General features: G+C 32.7%; 2 protein-coding genes across 2 annotated transcripts; one reads left to right on the plus strand and one right to left on the minus strand.

The window, feature by feature from the left end:
- The first annotated feature begins 16,088 nt into the window (after nucleotides 1-16,088).
- On the plus strand, nucleotides 16,089-16,784 carry LOC144547180 (uncharacterized). The gene has a single exon (XM_078295769.1). It carries the CDS (start codon nucleotides 16,089-16,091, stop codon nucleotides 16,782-16,784), a length of 696 nt encoding a protein of 231 aa, XP_078151895.1.
- A 2,669-nt stretch (nucleotides 16,785-19,453) lies between these two features.
- LOC144547669 (BTB/POZ domain and ankyrin repeat-containing protein NH5.2-like) lies at nucleotides 19,454-22,834 on the minus strand. Its single transcript, XM_078296363.1, has 2 exons — nucleotides 22,135-22,834; nucleotides 19,454-20,741 (listed from the first exon to the last, which is right to left on the minus strand). The coding sequence occupies exons 1-2, from the start codon at nucleotides 22,672-22,674 to the stop codon at nucleotides 19,749-19,751; spliced, it is 1,533 nt and encodes a 510-aa protein (XP_078152489.1). The 5' UTR covers nucleotides 22,675-22,834; the 3' UTR covers nucleotides 19,454-19,748.
- Nucleotides 22,835-23,070: the final 236 nt, after the last annotated feature.

The following is a 23,070-nucleotide window of genomic DNA, read 5'->3' on the forward strand; positions in this document are numbered from 1 at the left end:
AACTACAATTAAAGTCAAATACTTTATCAAAATTAATACAACAAAACCCCAAACTACTTGGCCTGAAAACTGTAACATAGTACCAAATAACTTAATTGACTTTGCAAATATGCATGACACTTATGTCTTGGGTGACTATTACGTGCTACAATGGACGGGACAAAGATCGCGATCAGATCTCATATCACACGCGCAATCCCGCAAGGGTGAGCTAACTCCAAAAACCCGTTCTCAGTTTGGATTGCAGACTGCAACTTATCTGCATGAAGCAGGAATCGCTAGTAATCGCTGGTCAACCCCACAACGGTAAATTCGTTCTCAGGCTAATCAAATGTGTGAGGAATTTGGGCGCTTGTTGTTTGTGTAAAGGGGGTAAGAGTAAGGGATGATCACATGAATGTGAATCAGTCTGTGATACTAAAATTGGAGGCAAGGCTTGATATCAAAATTACAGACGTGCGCATGTTTATCACAATTGAGATTCATTCTTTTTTTTTTTTAGAAGAGTAGTGACTTTAAATATCAACTAACAAATTCATTAATAAAAAACGTATTTACAACAAGTCAAATGACTCTAATTTCTATATCTAAACTCGTTTATTTTCATTAATGTATTTAAATTACTCTCATCATCTAATCCTACTGATTTATACTCTTAATATCCTAATACATCATTATCTAACCTTCTCTACGATTGGATTTTTTTTTCTTCAATAGTCGCTGCACTTCGACGGTCCTATCTACTCACCACCGCATTCCGGAAGTCTGATCTACTCGCCGCGGCATTTCGACCGCCGGATCTACTCAATGCGGCACTCTGATGGTCGGATCTACTCACCGCGGCGTTCCGACGGCCGGATCTATTCACCGCGGTGCTTCGATAGCCGGATCAACTCACCGCCTCGCTCCGATCGAGATGGAAGATGGATAGAGACTATACGCTCTAAGCTTCAATAATACTGCACTTTCAGTTCCGATCGACTTTGCTTGGCTCGGCTCTCCCCTCTCATTCTTTTCTCTATTCAATGAGATAGAGACGAGAGAGAATTGAGATTCATTCTACAGTGATTTGGCTTATATTGCACATCTGCCATTCATTTATCACGATTCACGATGCCAATCCGACTTAATGTAATTTTATAAATTGACCCTGTATTGAATTAATTAATTAAATTGATCATTTATTAATCTGTATATAGTTTATGGACTAAAAACACCATTCTCCTCTATATTACTCACGTATTATATATTTTTCATAGTCTAATGTATGTTTTGTGCTTCAGAGTCTTGACTTCTTTTTTTTTTTTTTTTTTTCATAAGGCGCTTCTATTTGTTAAAGGAGAGATATAACTTGACAATTATTACCTTAAATAATTTTCTCAAAAACAAAAAGATTGGATAATTTAGATAATTTTTTTTAAAGGAGAGATATAACTTGACTTTTTTCATACCCTGGCGCTTTTATGTTATTAGACACATAGATAACGTAAAAAATAAATTTCATATAATTTGAGTATTGTTTGGTGATTCATCAAGAACAATTAATTTTATATTCATGAAACTTCAAGCCATTTGATGTACGGCGAAACAAATCAAACCTCATCATTTACTATATGCACATTGTATGGATCATGTGTCCAGTGGCGTAGCCAGGATTTGAGTCAGGGGTAGGCAAAAAACGGGTTCGGATTTTTTTTAAAGAAGGGTTGGGTTCAAATCGTCTCCATAACTCCCTTTCCGCCTTTGTCCGAGCCGCATCTAAAAATCAGAATTGTAATGGGGTGAATAGGTAGGAATCAGACGAATTAGATCGGAAACACAGATCTTTTTAGCATAAGCTTGTTTTGTAATAAAAATTTTGAAAATTGAAAAAAAAGGATAAATATATCAAAAAATTATATTTCATATTCATGTATAGTTTTGTTATTAGCTAAAGTAATGATTAGTTTTTAATTTTCAGAATCCATATTAAAAAAATAACTAAAACTAAGTGAAATAGAAAAATTGCTTCACAGATAATAAAAATTAAAAATATACCGTTGAACCCTAAAATATATATATATTGAAGAAAAAAAACAGTAGAAATTATGGAAAAACAGTAAAGCAAATGTAAAAATTGCAATAAATTGTCAAAATGGATGAGTCCAATTAGAGGCAAAATGGAGGGGAGATGAAAAGTTGGATGTAGCTGTCATCCAAATTTACAAGTTAGATCCGCCAATATCTCTCATATTTTGTTATTTGGACCCAAATCCAAAAACCCATGTACAATATTCTTCAATAGTGCACAACACCAAGTCTAAATGGACAAAGAAGAGCTTTCTTCTCCATCCGACTCAATCAAAAATTTGAAAGAACAAAAAAAACCTCACCTCCAACAAAGGAAGAAAGAAAATGACGGACAGAGAGAAAGAAAGACTGAAATTAGCTGCAGGTTCGAACTCCAGGGGTAGGCAAATTAAATTTCAGGGGTAGGCAAGATTCATTATAGAACTATGTTCAAATTTTTTTTTTTTCCCAGGGGTAGGCAAATGCCTACCCCTGTTCTACACTACCTCCGCCTCTGCATGTGTCTATAATGTCGGGTTTAAAATTAAAATATTTTTGAGAATTATGAGAAGATAGATAAAATTATAAATGGTTGTCATTTGTCAAGTGATCCTCATCTTAAATCATTTTTAGAAGTTTAATGAATTAAATCTGAAACTCAATAAAATTTAAAGTAGTTAAATGCGATTTTTTTTTTCTCAAGGTCCAATTGTCCATTTAAAAAGATTATATGACATTCGATTTTCATTTTAATGTGAATTAAGTGCGTATGAAACAATAACTTACACATAACAACAAAATCAATCCACATCTGATAATTTATTTCCTATTTAAATTTAATTTTAATTTTAAGCTTTCACAATATAAAAATGTGTTGGAGATATTTTAAACTTTCCTTTTGTTTACGATATTGGACTTGTCCCAACTCATTTTTGTTGTTGTCAAATTTAGAAGAACGAGACCATTAACTCAAATATAGCCGAAATTTTTATTAATACCCAAAAAAACTACAAAATTACGCAATCTATCTATTTTCTGATGGAATTTTGAAAATTGCCCCTTCGGATCCAGGAAAATGGCCCGGTTACTGAATAACTGGAAAGGAGCCCTTTGTCTAGTTATTTAGTAATCGTACTTGCAATTTTTTTTTATAAAATTCGAAAAGCAGCAAAATCTCAGACAGTGACAGCGAAATCTCAGGAAACAATTTTTTTTTTAAACTTCTAGGAGCTATCTATATGTCTTATTTATAAAACCAATTCATACTTTGCGAGTCCACGCTTGGAGAGAATACATACTTTTTCACAATGAAAGTGGGTCAAACGAGGAGTTGGATGTGATCCACACTTGCGTTGGAGAGAATCCACACTTTTTTCACAATTAAAGTGGGTCAAATGAGGCAGATCTTAAGCAGTGAATCCACACTTAGAGAGAATCCACACTTTTTTTATATGATCCGATGAATTATAAAAGGATCTTAAGCATTAATTTCATATCCAACCGTGCAGATCTTAAGTAGTGATCCAATGAATTCTTTTGAATTGGTGAGAATCCACACTTGGTTAGTGTGGTACCCATTTAGCCTTTGCGAGTCCGGTTACTAAATAACCGGACAAAGGGCTCCTTTCCGATTATTTAGTAACCGGATAATTTTCCTAGATCTGAGGACTAAACAACCGGAAAAGAGACCTTTGTCCGGTTATTTAGTAACCGGAAGGGGCAATTTTCAAAATTCCATCAAAAAATGAGTATTATTGCGTAATTTTGTAGTTTTTTGGGTATTAATAAAAATTTCGACAAATATAGCGAGGCAAACAGATATGCCGAAATTTTTATTAATACCAAAAGAAACTACAAAATTATGCAATCTACCCATTTTCTGATGGGATTTCGAAAATTGCCCCTTTCGGTTATTAAATAACTGGACAAAGGTCTCTTTTCCGATTGTTTAGTCCCTGGATCCAGGAAAATGGTCCGGTTACTAAATAATCGGAAAGGAGCCCTTTGTCTGGTTATTTAGTAACCGGCTCGCAAAGGCTGAATTGGTACCACACTAACCAAGTGTGGATTTTCTCTAATGCAAAAGTATTAATTGGATCACTACTTAAGATCTGCCTCGTTGGATATGAAATTAATACTTATGATCCTTTTAGAATTCATTGGATCATATAAAAAAAGTGTGGATTCTCTCTAAGTGTGGATTCACTGCTTAAGAATTAAGATCTGCCTCGTTTGACCCACTTTACTGTTGGGTTTTGACTGTTCAAACCCATTGATTAATAGTGTTGGGGTTTTGACTGTTCAAACCCATTGATTAATCATGTTGGGGTTTTGACTGTTCAAACCCATTTATATGCTTAAGGTGTGGAAAGAGTAAAACAAAACTTTTACATCTACCTTAAGCTACGGATTAAACGAATCAAGAAGATCCGTTTAATCCTATTTACAGATCTACTCCATAATTGATTTTCTAAAACATTAAATCTATTTATCAATTAAATAGATTAATATAACATGTTTATACCTTGTTTTCAAATCACAGTTGGAATGTAGACCGAGCGAGTAGAGCCTCACCAGGGAAGGAATCGACTCGGAGTATCACACGTGTGATACCTCTATTGGTTATCCACCAGGACTAACCAGAAAGCGGTTTATTTCTTTTGCCAGAAATACTATAAACCGCGGTATTCTGTAAAAATACTATTCACCGAAAAATTCGTTTCAATCAGATTTGCTAATTAAACCAAATCTGAAATACCGCGAAAATTCGGTAAAACACTATTCCCCAATCGAAAAACCGTAAATAGAGAAAGAAAGAAATCAAATTAACGAAGTAATCAGATTAACACGTGAATTAGTGGTTTTTCTCTTTCACCTATGCCCCTCTATTTATAGGCAAATGAGGAGGTTCGCCAAAAGACCGAAATACCCCGTACTTGACAAAATTACATTTTTGCCCTTTTGGATGAGGCATCCAATTTGGATTTTGCTATTTCATATTGGTTGGATTTGTTTAATGGATTCTAAACCCATTAACCCAAAGGAATAGTAAATAGTAATTATCCAAATCAAATATGTATAATTGTCATGTACAATTATATTCGTTTACGGTTTTCGTTTGGTAATTTTTATACAACATGTCAAACACGTTTATAAACAAACCTGTGTTTCTGTTTGTCATTCTAAATGACGTACAATTAATTATAATTAATTATACCAAGTATAACTAATTATAACCATTAGTTTTTGCTTTGTCATTTTTAACATGGCAAATATAATTTAATTATAACACGTATAATTAATTATAACCATCTTAATATTGATCATAACCAATTTATAATCAATCACAATAAGATTCCCCGATTAACTCCTATATGGTGTGACCCAATAGGATCTGTGTTATGTTGGTAAATAGAATTAAAACTGTTTTAACTTCTATAATCATAGGAGGCATCTGGCAGTATACACTATGACCATCCAATTACACAGATGATGATGTACTGTACAATATCACGATCCAGTAAACAATTTACTTGTGTCTGTTCTTCTGTCTCATAGCTATCAGATCAGTTTCAAGGTAGATGTATGTCATCCTTGCTAACTGTATCTTTTCTTGATCTTGAGTAGATTATCAAATATAATTACTCTTGTAATTATACCGCATGCAGATAATCTAACTCTACCAAGGGGCCCAGTGATGCTATAGCTCGTATAGAGATACGAGGGACAAATAGTATTCTTGGCAGACTATCACTTCCTCAGCTAAGCTATACATATGGAAATGCTACCGTTATGACTGCTTTTTACGGATAGCGTTAGATAACACTCACACATACATATTTCTTAGTGGGAACGATAAATACCTCATACTGTAGAACTTGACATTGAATGAAAACATAAATGACACGAACACAATTCTATTTAATGTTTCATTCGTGGTCTGTTAAATACCATGTTCCTAGAACATGTATCCATGTGATTAAAATGACATCTCGTGTCAGGTGGTTTGTAAAACTTAACCATCTTTTAATCCACATGCTAACCTTATCGCGGTAATTAGTGTTCCTGCTAATTACCTTGGTCAGTGACTTTTAAGAGTATATATTATCTATATTATGGAGTTTCACAATTTCAGTCATGAACTCGAAATGATCCATAATTTCAATAATACTCAAGGCAACAAAATGATATATAAATAAACATTCAATTCATGAACAAAGCTTTATGATAATTTATCGTATTATTGACTTCTAGATTATTACAAACTAACATTTACGCCTTGTTTGGATGGAGAGTAGAGGAAGGGAGGGAATAGAAAAGAACAAAAACTTTCCATTGAATCGTGTTTGGTTGATAAAATTATGTCGGAGATGAAGGGTACAGGAGGCGAAAGATTTAACCTTGTATCATTATAATTAATAGAATCGGTTTTCCTCCCAAATTGGGGTGTAACGGATGGAAATAAATTTTGTTACAAATATTTTTAGAAAAAATAACATAAATGCCCAACCCTATATCTTACATGTATAATTCTCATACAAGATTTTTTTTCTCAAATTTACAACAGTCACCGAATTTCTCATTAACCTCATAAATTTTAATCAACCAAATAAGAAATAAGACAGAAATGAAAGTTAAATTTATTCTCTCATTAATCATCCAAACACGAAGAGGTTAAATATGTTAATCTTCCTTTCTATTCTATTCCATTCCCTTCTATTCTTTACCTCCCATTCCTTCCTCTACTCTCCATCCAAACAGGGTGTTAATTGTGAAAAAGTGTGGATTCTCTCCAATGCAAGTGTGGATCATATCCAACTCCTCGTTTGACCCACTTTAATTGTGAAAAAATATGTATTCTCTCCAAGTGTGGACTCGCAAAGGCTGACTTAAAAAGACTCTTCGTTTGACCTACGTTTTGGAGAGAAAAAGTTTTGGGGGGAGAGAGAATCCAAAAAAGTTGCATTAGTACTTCAAAGACTGAATTGGTTTTATAAATGAGACATATAGATAGCTCCTAGAAGTTAAAAAAAATTTCGTTGCCTGAGATTTCACTGCCACTGTCTGAGATTTCGCTGCTTTTCGAATTTTATAAAAAAAATTGCAAGTCCGGTTACTTAATAATCGGACAAAGGGCTCCTTTCCGGCTATTTAGTAACTGGATCATTTTTCTGGATCCGGGGACTAAATAATCGGAAATGAGATCTTTGTCTGGTTATTTAGTAACTGGAAGGGGCAATTTTCAAAATCCCATCAGAGAAAGGATAGATTGCGTAATTTTGTAGTTTTTTTTGGGTATTAATAAAAATTTCGGCAGATATGTCCTTAAATATTTGGTACTGTCCCACTTAATTGATAAACGTTCTCTTTGCTGTGGATTGCTAAATAATTGATTTTCACATGCTCATTAATTATTGTGTTACATCAGGTATCTTTATATTTCATAGCTAATCAATAGAAGGCCCACGGAGAATTTAATAGGCGATGTTTAATTAGGTAGATCATCAGATGCCATTTTTAATACCGTTATACATTTTTTTATTTTTTTTGACAAAAGTGGTAAAACCCACCAATTTTATTATGAACATAAAATCAGTTTTACAGTAAGGGGTCAGTACACACTACGTATCAGAGTTAACATAAAAAAGAAAATACAAAAGCATGCAATTGGGATGTACATATTTATCTAGTGCTCTCAATGGCACATTTTTATTTATTTATTCGATTCCTACTGTATTTGATAAAATAAATACAAATACGTTTTTTTTTTTCGTTTAGTATATTGAATATGGGTAATGACAAAATTTTTATCATTAACACCCTAAACCCTAAATCCTAAACATAACATGTAAGGATACATGTAAAACAATTTCTTATCTATTATTCTATATATATATATATATATATAGAGGTTGGCTAAGATCAAAGTGGTAGTTCCTGGGCTTTGGTGCTACCAAATAGTTTTTTAATTTTCAAAATTCAAAATATCGATCCGAACCGTTCAAGTTGATCTCTATATTAAAATGTGCTTGGAGACCAAATTTTACATTTTTCTGATTTTTTTTACTATTTATTAAGCCACTTTGAAAATCGCTGATCCAACGGTGGCTTCTGATTTTACTGTTTTGTTAAGCCACCGTTGGATCAGCAATTTTTAAAGTGGCTTAATAAATAGTAAAAAAATTCAGAAAAATGTAAAATTTGGTCTCCAAGCACATTTTAATATAGAGATCAACTTGAACGGTTCGGATCGACATTTTGAACTTTGAAAATTGAAAAACGAATTGGTAGCACCAAAGCTCAGGAACTACCACTTTGATCTTAGCCAACCTCTCTCTCTATATATATAGGAATATGCTAGCATGCTACGCGTAGCATAGAGGGCCTCCGTGCAACGGCTCAATATTCGACTTTTCAAAATCCTAACGGTCGATCCGAACTGTTCATCTTGTTCTCCATATTAATATGTATTTGGAGACCAAATTTTATATTTTTTGGAATTTTTTTACTATTATTTTAGATTTATTGAAAATCGTTGTTTTTTTATGGGCCAGATTTGCTGAAAACAGCGATTTTCAATAAATCTAAAAAAATAGTAAACAAATTCCAAAAAATGTAAAATTTGGTCTCCAAACACATATTAATATGGAGAACAAGATGAATGGTTCGGATCGACTGTTAGGATTTTGAAAAGTTCAATATTGAGCCGTTGCATGAAGGCCCTCTATGCTACGCGTAGCATGCTAGCAGATTCCTATATATATATATATATATATATATATACTAGTATCGTGCCCGTGCGTTGCAACGAGAACATATGAAGAGACATTTTTGTTTGACATTCATACAAAATTTAAAAAAATTATATTTAAATGAAAATAAAAGACACAAATGAAAAAAAAAAACGAAGATCCAAATAATAAATAATAATAATAATAAAAAGAAATAATAAAACGCCGGATTAAATATAACATGAACAAAAATTTTGAAGTATCATTGCCAGTGCAATCTTTTTTTTCGTAGTCCAATATTTTTGAAAATGAACAAATAAAATATTAAAAATATATTATAATTGCTCAAAGTTAAAACATATTTTTGTAAACACTCACGGAGCATCAATTTCCTCTTTTCGTTTCAGCATGACTTTTGTTGTACGCTGTGACGTACCTCTTGACAATGCGACATATAACTGGCCATGCGAAAAAACATTCTCGGGTAAATAGATGTCGACGTTAGGAATTGCTTGTCCTTGTGCTTTATTGATTGTCATGATAAAACTCAAATGAATAGGAAATTACTTTCGTGTAAATTTGAAAGGAAACATCTCATCATCAGATGGACACATTGGAATTCTCGGTAGAAAAATTATTTTCGCTAGCATATTGTTCAACAACAATCTCTACATCTATTGCATTAACTTGGTTCTCTTCAGTTCCTGGTTTAACAACGACAGCTGCATGATCATGTCCTTTGTAAATGTGTTTGAAAATATATTGAACAACTTGAATGCTCGAGCAAACTTTAACATTGATATGACAATTTTATTGAATAAGCAAATGTTGGTTATAAGGAACCACCCATCTATTATTCAAGGACAAACCACGAACTTTGACTTGTCGCCCATTGTTTCTTCTCCGATAGACAGGATAAAAGTCTTTGTCAGATATAGTTGGGGAAAAATAAATAATGTGAAAAACATATAAGCATATGCATCTTTAAATTGAATTGTATTTAAAATGAAAATTTATATTAGAACATGCCCTATAGTGCATTTTGAAATTACTATGCATTTTAAAAATATATAATGTTAATGAAAACAGTAACACAAATAAGCATAAAATTACAAGGTAGTAAAAATTAATTGAGATAAGGAATTAGATAGATGTGATGCCCTATACCGGATGGATGATGATACTAAAACAACAAAAGGTGTTATTAACACAACATAATCAAATATATTACGATATAGACATTTTTACCCTTCATTAAGTATTTCCATTAATTAAAAACGGATTCTCTCTATTACCACATAACTTTTTTCCTTAAAAGTTATATTTTATAAAGTAAGTTATTTTGTTCAAAATCTACATCTCTGTCATATATTATTATATGATTTATTTTCTTAGAAGTTAGATTAACATAATAAATATTCTATATTTATTTTCATTAATTGAATCTTTAAGTTTTTTTAAGAAAACTACAACAGTGAATGGTTGTATTATATTATTAAAGAATAATCATTTTAGTACCCGAGCTACAGTACCCACACAGTACTCGCGCTACAGTAATCGTGCTACAGTACCCGCACTTAGAGAAATAATATATTATGGTCCCCAATAATTATATAGTCTCAACTAATTATTATTCTAAAATTCCAGTAGCATCATTTCTCTATGGTCCCCACTAATTATATAGTTTCCCTTTTACAATCCCTGCACTCGTTCTCGTGTCAACCTTTCTCTAACAAAAATAGTTGACTTCATAGGAATAAATACTTCAATGCATAGATATAAATACTCTTAGTACTTAAATATTAATACTTTCAGTGTCATATGTTGTGTAAAAAAATACTTAGATATGTATATCTTCGTAGTTATAAATACTTAGAAGATAAGGTATTAATACTTAAAAATATTAATATTTTGATGCATGACTTGTTATGATTATCCTTTTTGGAGTTCTCTAATCACCACTGCGTCAATCTTCCTCTAACAAAAATAGTTGACCTCATACGTATATATACTTCAATGTATAAGTATAAATACTTTCAATACTTAGATATTAATACTTTTAGTATCATATGTAAAAAATACTTGCAAGTATAGGTATAAATACTTGTTTGATGAGGTATAAATACTTGCACGATGACAAGTCTGAAAGTACGTCATCATGGATCTCATTTGAAAGAAAATATTACGTAGATATTAATAATATGGAAAAAAAATTAAAATTGTGGAGATTTTGTAGTCCCTGCAGGAAGTTATCTTTCTGCATTTAATTTTCGGTGGTCCCCCTGTGGGTACAGTGTGGGTACAGTGATGCGGGTACTATTATCTTCATGTTACAGTACCCGCACAATAAATAATTGTTCATCTCATAGCTATAAATACTTCCGTACATAGGAATAATACTTCCGTGCATAGATATTAATACTTTAGGAAATTTTTTTGAATTGTGGAGTTTTTGCGATCCCCATAAAAGTTATTTTTTCACATTTAATTTTCAGTGGTCCCCCTGCGGGTACAGTGCGGGTATTGTAGCGCGGGTACTGTTCTCAGCTTCCATTATTAAAATCTATCATACTGTATATATCGATTTTTTTTATAACTTGACAATTTTTTAATGATCTACTATAAAAAAAATTGTTTTGTCACTTAACGTTTTATGCATTCTTTGTGCAAATATAAATTAATTACAAAACATCAATAAGAAATTTTAATCAAAATAGACTATAGATAATAAATATCAAAATTAAGAAAAAAATTATAAAGTTTAAAAATTAAAGCAAATTTAAAGCGAAATATGTAATACGATCCAGTAGCTATCTTCTTTTTCATAGATAAAAAGTATCAAAATTAAAGCGAGTTTATCATAATATAAAAAAAATTACAAAAAAAAAAATACATACCTTGAATTAATATGGTTTAAGTGGAAATTAATGGATGACTCAGTGCTTAAAAGTTCAATTGAATTGATAGTTTTCTTGTAAAGTTTGTAGTTATATATATTTTATTTTGAGAAAACATGAAGCAGAAAAAGATTATCTCAATATAAAATAAATTAAAAAAATAAGGAAAACAATATCTAACAAATATGGAAATCAAATAATTTGATAAATGATCTCTACATTAATTATATTATGAAAAAATATGGTAATCAGCAAAACATTTAAAGAAGATTAAAATTGTCAATACATTAAATTTTATTAAAGATGTTGCGTTAATATAAATGTGTGTGATGTCAATATGCCTACTCATACCGGATTGCTAAGTTTAATATAATTCTATTGCTTTAGGATCTACAGTTGCTAAGTTTTTGTATTCTCTTCTTTGTGAGGAAAATAAATAAATAAATATGAGATAGATAGATCACTTTTAAACCAGTTACTAAGTTTTATTTTAGTATTGACGTCTGAGTTCAATAATGGAAATAAAGATTGCCAGATGGAGGAGGTTATCATTCAAATGAATAATATATGAAATAAGGTGAAATAAGAAATAAGAAATATATATCTTCTAAAAGAGGCGGAGTGCTCAATCAAATGACTGGAGGTGAAATTAGGAAATAAACAGAGAAATAAGATAACAAACGAAGAGACGGTCAATCTGAACTGTTAGATGTGATTTCTATATAAAAATGTGCTTGGAAATCAAATTTTACATTTTTTGAATTTTCTTATTATTTATTAAGCCAATTTTAAAATCACTAATTTTAATAAATAATGAAAAATTTCTGAATCATTGACATCAATTTTAAAACTGACTTAGTAAATAGTACAAAATTTTCAAAAAAATATAAAATTTGATCTCGAAGCACATTTTAATATAGATTGAATGTTGAACGGTTTGAATCGACTATTTGAACTTTGAAAATATAAAAACCGAAATATTTGTTCCACAGCTTAGAAACAAGCGTGTTGATATTAACCAATGCCCCCCTCTCTCTATATATATCTATTTGATGACACTATTTTATCCATTTACCCAATTTGTACCGTATTCAATTAAGAATATTCATTTCCTTTTTGACCCTTCGGGATGCATTTACGACTCACTACACATTGTATCGCACAAATTGTGTTGTTCCGCACATTGAAAAAAAAAACATAGATATAAATCAGCATGCAGTCGTCCGTATCTTTTTTTTTTGAAAGCCTGATAGGGGCAGCAGTCGTACCAAAGCATGCATATACGTACGCTTTCACTTCCTTGTATGACTCCCAATCTTTCCGGGGTACAAATTGGTTAGATTTTAGACTCAATTAACAAATTGTAAGTTAATTTATAAGAATATGATTACCTGTTTCGAATTGTTGAGAGAACTCAGGAATTAATCTTTAGTATATTTTTCTACAAAAATAAATTCATATAGTCGATATAAATGTAACTAAATATATATATGTCGATATAAATGTATATCGATCCTCTTTAAAGATTGAGCCGACATTTTTATTTTTACCCACTTAAAAAATTATTATAATAATAATAACCAAGATTTAGAAAAATTTTTAAAAATAGCCAAACCGTGGAATTTTTCCACGGCTTGGAATTCTAATTTAGCCCGTGGAATAATTCCACGGTCCCAACATTTTTTTTTTTTTACAAATCAGAAATTTGTATTTTTTTTTGTATTGAAATATTAGAAATGTTGGATATATTTCTTTGAAAATAGATGGAATATAATATAATTTGATTTATTAGAAAGACTGTAACAAATAACCCGATCAATATTTTTCAGGCCGGATTTTTCGCGGCTGTAAGAAAAATTAATATATTTCATTATCTGTCATTGTAAAAAAATAAAAATGTTTGGATTCTGAGTTATTGATCCCGGTTCAAAAGTCACTTCTAGGTAATATAGAAAATATTGTCATCCTTCTAGTACATTTAATTTATAAAAAGTTATATCTATTTTGAGAATTGTTTTTGAATAACAATCATTAAATAACTTAAAGTTTTTATTTTATTTTTAAAATAGATACAACTTTTTATAAATTAAATGTACTAGAAGGATGACAATATTTTCTATATTACCTAGAAGTGACTTTTGAACCGGGATCAATAACTCAGAATCCAAACATTTTTATTTTTTTACAATGACAGATAATGAAATATATTAATTTTTCTTACAGCCGCGAAAAATACGGCCTGAAAAATATTGATCGGGTTATTTGTTACAGTCTTTCTAATAAATCAAATTATATTACATTTCATCTATTTTCAAAGAAATATATTCAACATTTCTAATATTTCAATACAAAAAAAATAATAAATAATAAATAAATAAATAATTCTGTTTTGTTAAAAAAAAATCGGTTGTTGAATTCAGTAACCGATTTTGACTTTTTTTTTAACAAAATAGAATTATTTATTTATTTATTTTTTTTGTATTGAAATATTAGAAATATTGAATATATTTCTTTGAAAATAGATGAATTACAATATAATTTGAATTATTAGAAAGACTGTAACAAATAACCGGATCAACATTTTTCAGGCCGGATTTTTCGCTGCTGTAAGAAAAATTAATATATCTCATTATGTGTTATTGTAAAAAAATAAAAATGTTTGGATTCTGAGTTATTGATCCCGGTTCAAAAGTCACTTCTAGGTAATATAAAAAATATTGTCATCCTTCTAGTACATTTAATTTATAAAAAGTTGTATCTATTTTAAAAAAAAATAAAAACTTTAAGTTATTTAATGATTGTTATTCAAAAACAATTCTCAAAATAGATATAACTTTTTATAAATTAAATGTACTAGAAGGATGAAAATATTTTCTGTATTACCTAGAAGTGACTTTTGAACCGGGATCAATAACTCAGAATCCAAACATTTTTATTTTTTTACAATAACACATAATGAGATATATTAATTTTTCTTACAGCAGCGAAAAATCCGGTCTGAAAAATGTTGATCCGGGTTATTTGTTACAGTCTTTCTAATAAATCAAATTATATTGTATTCCATCTATTTTCAAAGAAATATATCCAACATTTCTAATATTTCTATACAAAAAATAAAAAATAAATACAAATTTCTGATTTGTAAAAAAAAAAAAAAAAAATGTTGGAACCGTGGAATTTTTCCACGGGCTGAATTAGAATTCCAAGTCGTGGAAAAATTCCAGGCTATTTTTAAATTTTTTTCTAAATCTTGGTTATTATTATTAAAATAATTTTTTAAGTGGGTAAAAATAAAAATGTCGGAAGATTGAGTACCAGAACAGTAACTAAATTGTATCAGAATATTGATGGGACGTAATATATATATTCAAGCAAAAAGAAGAAGATTTCTGACTTGTCAACAGACTGCTCCTAGGCTACTTTGAACTTGTTCGTACGTAAGACCTATAATTAGTTGGGAATCTATTTGGATTTTACAAAGCAGCTCGGCAGCTCCGTACGCACCAAGTTTTATTAGCTAGCTAGGCAACGAAACAGAATTAAATTTCAAGTAGACCCAGGGGTTACTGATCAATTTTACTTTCACTTAATCTTCAATATATAGGGAAGGAACAAATTATATAAGAAAGATGTTAGGGTTTGAAAGGAGAGAAAAGAAACAAGAGATAAACTTATACGAGAAAGCTTAATTGTATTATTGACTTCATGATTACACAGAGTACAAATAAGATATATTTCTAACAATATAAATCTCTAAAAAGAAACATAAATGATATCTCTTAAAATATTATATACTAAATACTAAATTCTTCATTCTTAATATAATCTGTCAAACATAGCCTACTATATTTTTGATATCATGCTAAATTAAGCATGATGATAATATATAATGAGATGAGAGACATACACAACAAAAGAAAAATCAAGAAAAATAAGTAAAATCTGAGATTAAGAAAACAAAAAAGATCTTAGTACTGAATCATTAGATAATTATATGGAAATAAATTAGAATTATACTGAAATTTGATGGGTTGTAGTTATTTCTCATCCCCTTTTCGTGGACCATTGTTTGTTTGTTTGTTTTTTTAAAAAAATGGATTAAGAAAACTAATTAAATAGATAATTTTAGTCAATGCGAATATGAGAAAACAACTTTCTTTTACTCATAATTAGAGATCTTTATGTTATACTTTAATTTAATTTTCTCAAGTCTCCGCTTATATTATTTGAAGCACTGTACTTTCTCTCTTTTGGAGGCCGTTTGACACTGGTAAAATCGGTACTATCTGCATTGCCATTGCATTATGCACATGCATTCAGACTGCTGAAAAACATCATTAATCACATAGACAGGCTAATAAGGAGTTTTCTTTGGAAAGGGCAAGAATAGTGTAAGCCAATCAACTGTCTGATGAACTGGGAGAGAACACGTGCCTTAAAAAAAGAAGGGGGACTGGGGATAATTGATATTGCTGACCAAAATGTGGCATTATTAATTAAGTGGCTATGGAAATTACACCATGATTCCAATGGCCTTTGGGCACAGACGCTACTGTCCCTTTATGGACTCTCGCACCACTGGGATTTGGGTACACAGGGTTCGTACTTCTTGAAAGCACTAACCGAATTCAGGGACTTTTTTGACTGCTCGATAAGCTCAGATCAGGAAAGGGTCAGGTGGAAGTGGACGGAGGGGGAGGGTTTCTCCACGGCATCGGCTTATAAAACCTTACACACAAAGGGAATGAACTGCCAGTTTCATAGAGTGCTATGGAAAATCAAAATTCCGTTAAAGGTTAAGGTGTTATGTTGGCTTCTTATCAATGATAGGATATTAACGAAGGAAAACTTGCAAAAGAGAGGCTGCTCTGTAGAGGGAGTGCGTGTGATGTGCATAAATAATGCACTGGAATCAACATACCACTTATTTTGGGAGTGTACTGCGGCATATGTGTTCTGGTGGGGCTTCTTGGCATCAATCAACCTACCAATCCCGGCGGGGAATGGAGCCACTGAAGAAATATGGTGGGAACATAGGAAATTCTTGCAGGGAGCGTTGAGAAAGAGTTGGGATGAGGCGTGGGCACTGGGAGTTTGGACGTTGTAGAAAGAGAGAAATCAGAGAATTTTCTCTCAAAAAAATAAACAGGTGTATAGGCTAATAGATGAAGCGGTCCAAGAAATTACGCTATGGAAAAATAATCTCTAATAGGAGGTTAGGAAGGGACAAAATGGCCACAAGGGACCATGTACGGTCCTTCACCGGGTGGCTTAACGTGTTATTTACTAGTTAATTGTAGAATGTTAGAGCAAAAACATTATGTTGCCAGCAGGCTACTTACCGTCCTTCAAAAAAAAAGAAGCACTGTACTTTCAATCACCAGCTGCTGTGTCATCAAGAAAAATTTAACGACCGGTCAAATTCATGAAAAGAAAATATTTCTTTAGACAATGTAAAGGAAACGGCCACATGCTCCAGCATCTAGTAAGTGTACTGTTCATTCACTGAAGCAGTGGCTAAACGACCTTCTCTCTCTCTCTCTCTCTCTGCGAAACAGTTAAATCCAAAGCCAAACAGCTAAGGGAATAGTGAAAGTGGTATCCACAGCGAACCAACACAATCTTAAATGGAGATGGTTCCAATCGACATTAATAAACGTACTGGCGCTCAGTAGCAATAGGAACTAACTTACAGATTCCAATACGAATTCACAGTTCTCATTTTTCATAGCTAGCTTTGTATTTATATATGTCTTGGTTTGGAGAAGGGAAAAACTGATATGCAGGAAAAATGATACATGAAACCCTAGCTCGTTTTTTAAAAATTAAATTTATAAAAGTACAAGCAACTGTGTATATAGCCCCATCTAGGAAAAAGTTCATTATTTAGTTATTTACCTAGGAACTGTTGCATCTAGCTTTGTATTTATATATGTTTTATGTCTGACAGAGTGATTTTTTTTTTCCATTTCTGCTACAAGTTTTCTCATTTCTGATACTATTATATTGATAATTCGCCATTTATTTTTCTTTTGCGCTAAATAACTCGATTCTGTGATCGGTGGTGTTAATTTAGTCTCAAACTATATGCCTTAATAGTTAATAGTATCAGTCGAGCCATTTGGGGAATATATGAACAGCAGTGAACACTATAAGGCTATAAATGTGTGTCCAGAGTTATATTAGAATCTGTCTAGTATGATACTAACTCTAAAATTTATTGAATATATTTTCAATGAAGAATCCAAATCATTCAAATTGATTTAATGTATGAGTGATGAATTTACATTCAAAATTTATATTTTTTCGAGTTGCTTTGGTATCAAGTCAAATGATGATTTATTTTTTTGAAAACTGAATGCATTAAGATGAAATAACAAAAAAACTCACACATTTAACTGCTTTACGTGGTACTAAATAAAATTGAGAAAAAAATATAAATTTTGTACGTAGACACATAACTGATAAAGTAGATCGGTTTGAAATGTTTGGATTTGTCGTTTGAAGTCAATTCAATAGGTTTTGAAGTTAGTGATATATAGGTTGAAATGACACTAATATCATACTAGCCAGACTCGTTATATTATGGTGCTTTATAAAGTAAAGAGACACTATTGTTTTCACTTCAAATCTTAATTTTTTTTTTAATGAATTTGAGTCGCTCAATGCCATCTATATATCGAAATATTATAGATTTTTTTTTGTATTATTAAAAATGACCTTATTTAATATGTAAATATTTATATCTTTGTATTATTTTAGAGTCATCTTTGTAAAAATAAAAAAAAGTAAAAAATAGGATTTAAAAAAATAGTAATATTTGATGTCCTACAATATTTAGATAAATAGATCGTATTATTAAGCGATTTGGCTTCATCGTTCAATCATCATAAATCAAGATTTAGGCCGAAGTAATTAACAACATCTCTTTACTTCATATATATATGAAAAGCAACGTAACATATATAACAATATAGTAAAGATATAACCTGTTTTTAACTCTCACCGAGCTCCTTTACATAATAAATTATAACCATTTTTTTTTTTTTTTGGCATCACCATCTTTCTTCGTCCCGATCCATGGGATTGAGTTTTTACCAAACCGCTTTATCATTTTGTCCTTTAGAACATCATTATGATTTCGGAACAATTCATGATACTCATTCAAATGGTTTGAGTTAATACTCAGAAGTTTGGGAGTGAAGAATGAAAAAAAAAAGTTCAAACTTTTTTCTTAATTATATAAAATTGATTAGAAGGCACCTTTCCCCCGAACCCAAAAAAAAAAGGTTTCTATTCTTGAATTTCGAAAAGTAATTTGCTAAAGCTAGCAATAATCTAGGAAAAATGCATGATATTAATAGTGGATTGAAAAGAAAGCAAAATAACACCGTTGTGCGTTAATTAACATTGCATATACGGATTAACAAATGTATGTACCAAAACGGTCAAAAGGAAGTTGCAAAACAGTTCTCATAACATACATATAATATCTTACAGCTGTACAAAATCCATTATCTTCATTAGAAAACAAAATGTTGGTAACGTTATCCATGGCATCGATCCATCGTACATAATTAAAGACATGATAAGCATGAATTTAATAATGATAATTAACCATGCATTGTAAATTATAATTAAGAATGGTACTGAGAATCTCCAACAACATTATTATTATTATTAATTTTTTTTTTTTGAGATTACAACAACATTCAATTATCGGTTCTATTTAGTAGTCTATTTTCATTCTCACGTGCACTTGCCCATATATATATAATAATAATAATAAAATTAAATAGTATAACCGAATCAAACAGGTACACCTAGATTAAATTAAAAGAGTCATACAATTTCCATTCATAGCTTACTCTTATAGCTACCCTTGCATCTCAACCTAAATAAAACAAATGCACAGGAGCCCGATCAATCACAAACTAGAAAGAAATATCGTTCATTAATTCAAGACTGAAAAGGGATGCATATTGATCCAATGTGATGGAGAGAGTGAAAGTTCTTGGCAGCCTCTGCCATGGTTTGAGAGAGAGAGAGAGAGAGAGAGAGAGAGAGAGATTTATGGAAAACCATGTGGAAAATACATGGATGAAGGGGCAATCCGGCGGAGTGCTTCACGTCTGTTTGCATTATTTGACTTGCTCCCTTCATCGTTTTTAAACCCTGGAATTCCTAGATTATGATACACCATCCTAGAGTTCATGCTAAGGCTAACCAAACTATCATCAGCCTCACTCCTAGTACTGTCGCTGTGTCCAGAACGATATGCGACAGCATTGCTCACATCATTTCCAACATCGCTTCCACCATCTCCATCGGGTCCTGAATCTTCCCGGGACATGACCATCACGGCTGACTGAACAAGTTCCAGGCAGAGTCTGAGCTTGTTTGGTTCTATATGCGTCAGCCCTGGCACCGCTCCCTTGAAAAGGAAATCAGAGGTGAGGTTTCTAAGCACATCCAGCGGTGTCACACCATCTAAAGTTCTTGCATTGGGGTCGGCATGGTGGTCAAGGAGTACTGAGACCATATCGGGTGAAACCATTTCTGCTGCCAGATGTAACGGGGTCTTCCCAGAAGGGCCCGCTCGGCAGTTCACATCAGCTGCCCCAAGTTCAAGCAGCGCCTTCACGACCTCCCGGCTACAATTCTGAACCGCATAATGAACAGCAAGAGCATCATCTAAGTTTAGCCCTTCTCCCATAACCATTAGTTTGACCAACTCAATGTCTGAGGAATCAAGGGCTCGTCGCATCCGTCGGAGCTTGTGGTCACGGTCTGTAGCCGAGTTGGATGTGACATCAATTGGTAAGTAATGGTGGGTCATGAAGGGGGAGCGGCATGCGAGAGGAGACTTCACACGAAGCTCCTCGATTTTTGCAACTATTTCTATCGGGAGGTGCTTGGCAAGAACTTCGGTAGAGAGCCCAGACCGAGCAACGAGATGGGAGCATGTTGTCCATATTTCTTGGAGCTCATGCTTTCGGGATGCTACGAGGACTTTCATGACATCGTCGATGGAGGCCTCCTTCACCATTCCTTCCAGTTGTTTCTGAAATGCAATATATATAATGTAACATGATATTCAACAAAGAGGACTCTATGTAAATAAAGTGAATTAATTATATACAGTAAACTAAGGGTGAGATCATAATTAAGTTGGTTAAGAATTCAATTCTCATTCAAAATTAGAAGTATCCGGGGCAAATCCATCGAAATGTATTGAGGGATATATAAATTAACAAGCTAAACTACACATGTAACTAATTTATTGTGGCTTTATGGTTTCTTCTATAAAATATATGAAAGTTTAATTTATCGCAATTATATGTTCCTAAAATGTCAGATCTGATCACCACACATCTACTAGATTATCATAAACCAAATAAAAAAAGTGGGGTACTCATTCTTGATTCCTTGAGAAAAAAAAAATGATTCTAGAATATTTATAACATCAAAACTTCCATGTACATCCTTTCAGAACAAAATTATTGGATAAGGTGAGAGTGGCGCATTGACAAGGCTATATTTGATGGAATTAATTACTAAATAACAAAATCTGGAAAATTGAAGTGATACACCAAAATGATAAATATAGAAAACATGTTACACACTTAAAAGTGATACACGACCAAACTATAATGAATGTTGAAAGCAAAATTAAATCAAACCAAGTTTAATTTCTCTCCTGTCTTGCCGAAAAAGCACAACGAGTTTAAAAGCTGGCATATGCATGGCGCCAGAATATTAGTATATGTAAGCAAGTTGGAAATGATGAATGGCAGAAAGAAATACTGACAGCAGATATTTAGCTTCTTCCTCTTACGCAGAGAATTCAATTACCAAGAAAATTTTCATAACATAGGCTTGAACTGAGGCATCTGCTTACCAGAGCTACTAACAGTTAAAAGCTGTCATAAAATAGAGAGAGAGAGAGAGAGATCGTGCCTGTACTTTACAAAGGAAACATGGGGGAAGGACCGGCTGCAAAAGATTTTCTTGAATTTTTTAAAAAGCGATGTGATGTAAGGAAGAAACACCAGGAAAAACAAGGGTTGAAAAGACCCTTCCTAGTAAAGAGGCTAAGTCAGTTCATGACAACTGATGCCAGTGTGCCAGTTGCACAGCAGAAAAGAAAGTAAAGCGCCATTAAAAGGCCAACAGACCAGACATTGATTACTAAGTTGCACAGGAAATTCAGGAGAGACAATGAAGAGAGAGAAAGACACGGAGAGAGAGAGAGATTCTTACTGAACCGTAACAACCAAACTCTACTCCTAGCAGCGGGATCAATAACCTAATGATAAACATTCCAATTTTGCAAGTTTTTCTTTACGCAACTCAGATCTCATCAACTTCAGAATTACAAATGTTCCTTAAAAAATAAAAATAAAAGAACTTCAGACTTGCACAAGAGAGAGAGAGAGAGAGAGAGAGAGAGAGACCTGAACGACTGCCACAAGCTGCTCTACCCCGAAGGATCTTGCAGCTGCAAGTGTATCGAGCGCCAGATCAACGGCACCGGTGCAGTGGGTGTGCCAGCACCCCCTTTCGCCGCATCCCGGGAGGGGCTCATGCTTTGGTGCCAAAACCGATGCCTGGCCGCTGTACAGGAACTGTAGCATGAGCACAAAGACCTCATACCGCACTGAATTCACCGGTATGACCAGTTCGGAGTTCTCCCCCTTGGAATTGTTCTGCTGGATGCTGTGTGTGTGATGGTGCTGATGGTGGTGATGGTGGATGTGGGATTCGAGCGGGAGGCCCGAAGGAATTGGGTCAACACTGCAGAAAAATTTCCGGAAGAAGAGACTTCGGGCTGCAAGCACACAGCGATGAGCATGCACTATTCGGCCATCGACACTGAAGGAGACGTCGCTGAAGGCCTGGCCATTGATGAGGAGGTTGAGGTAGTCGAGGGAGAGCGATTTGAAGGAGTCGTCGGGAGAAGAGGTCATGGTTGGAGCGAGAGAATATTGGTGCATATATGAGGGGATTGATATATACTTGCTGGTTAAAAGTAGTGCTATTGCTATTGGAGATATTAATTGATTGGGGTTGTGGATTGTTGTGGAATAGTAAAGAGTGGAGAGCGAAGGAGGAGGGGTAGGAGAGGAGATTGGAGAGGGAGCATCTGCTTTCTCATTTCACTTTCGTTCTACAGGAACAGCGGCCTTGGTGTGTTGCTTCATTATTTGTGAGTGCGCTTGTGTTTTCCGCAGAGGGCAGGCTAAAATGCGCTTGGTTTCTGCTCGCTAGAATAGTGGTGCAATTGCTAGGGTTTTGTGCATGGTTTTATAAACTCAGATTAATTTGCATGGGACTCTATTTCGGTTGTCTTTTTTTTTTTTTAAGTAAATTCGTTATGTAGTTTAATAACA

This window comes from Carex rostrata, chromosome 31 (assembly GCF_964058835.1).
Source record: "Carex rostrata chromosome 31, lpCarRost1.2, whole genome shotgun sequence".
Classification (NCBI taxonomy): Eukaryota; Viridiplantae; Streptophyta; class Magnoliopsida; order Poales; family Cyperaceae; genus Carex; species Carex rostrata.

What these genes read in the sequence shown, in the direction of transcription:
- LOC144547180 (XM_078295769.1), top strand. Translation starts at nt 16,089, where the DNA reads ATGAACTGGGAGAGAACACGTGCCTTAAAAAAAGAAGGGGGACTGGGG.
- LOC144547669 (XM_078296363.1), bottom strand. Translation starts at nt 22,674, where the DNA reads ATGCACCAATATTCTCTCGCTCCAACCATGACCTCTTCTCCCGACGAC. An exon ending in AGCTTGTGGCAGTCGTTCAG is followed by an intron (nt 20,742 to 22,134) that starts GTCTCTCTCTCT and finishes ATTGCATTTCAG; the next exon opens with AAACAACTGGAAGGAATGGT.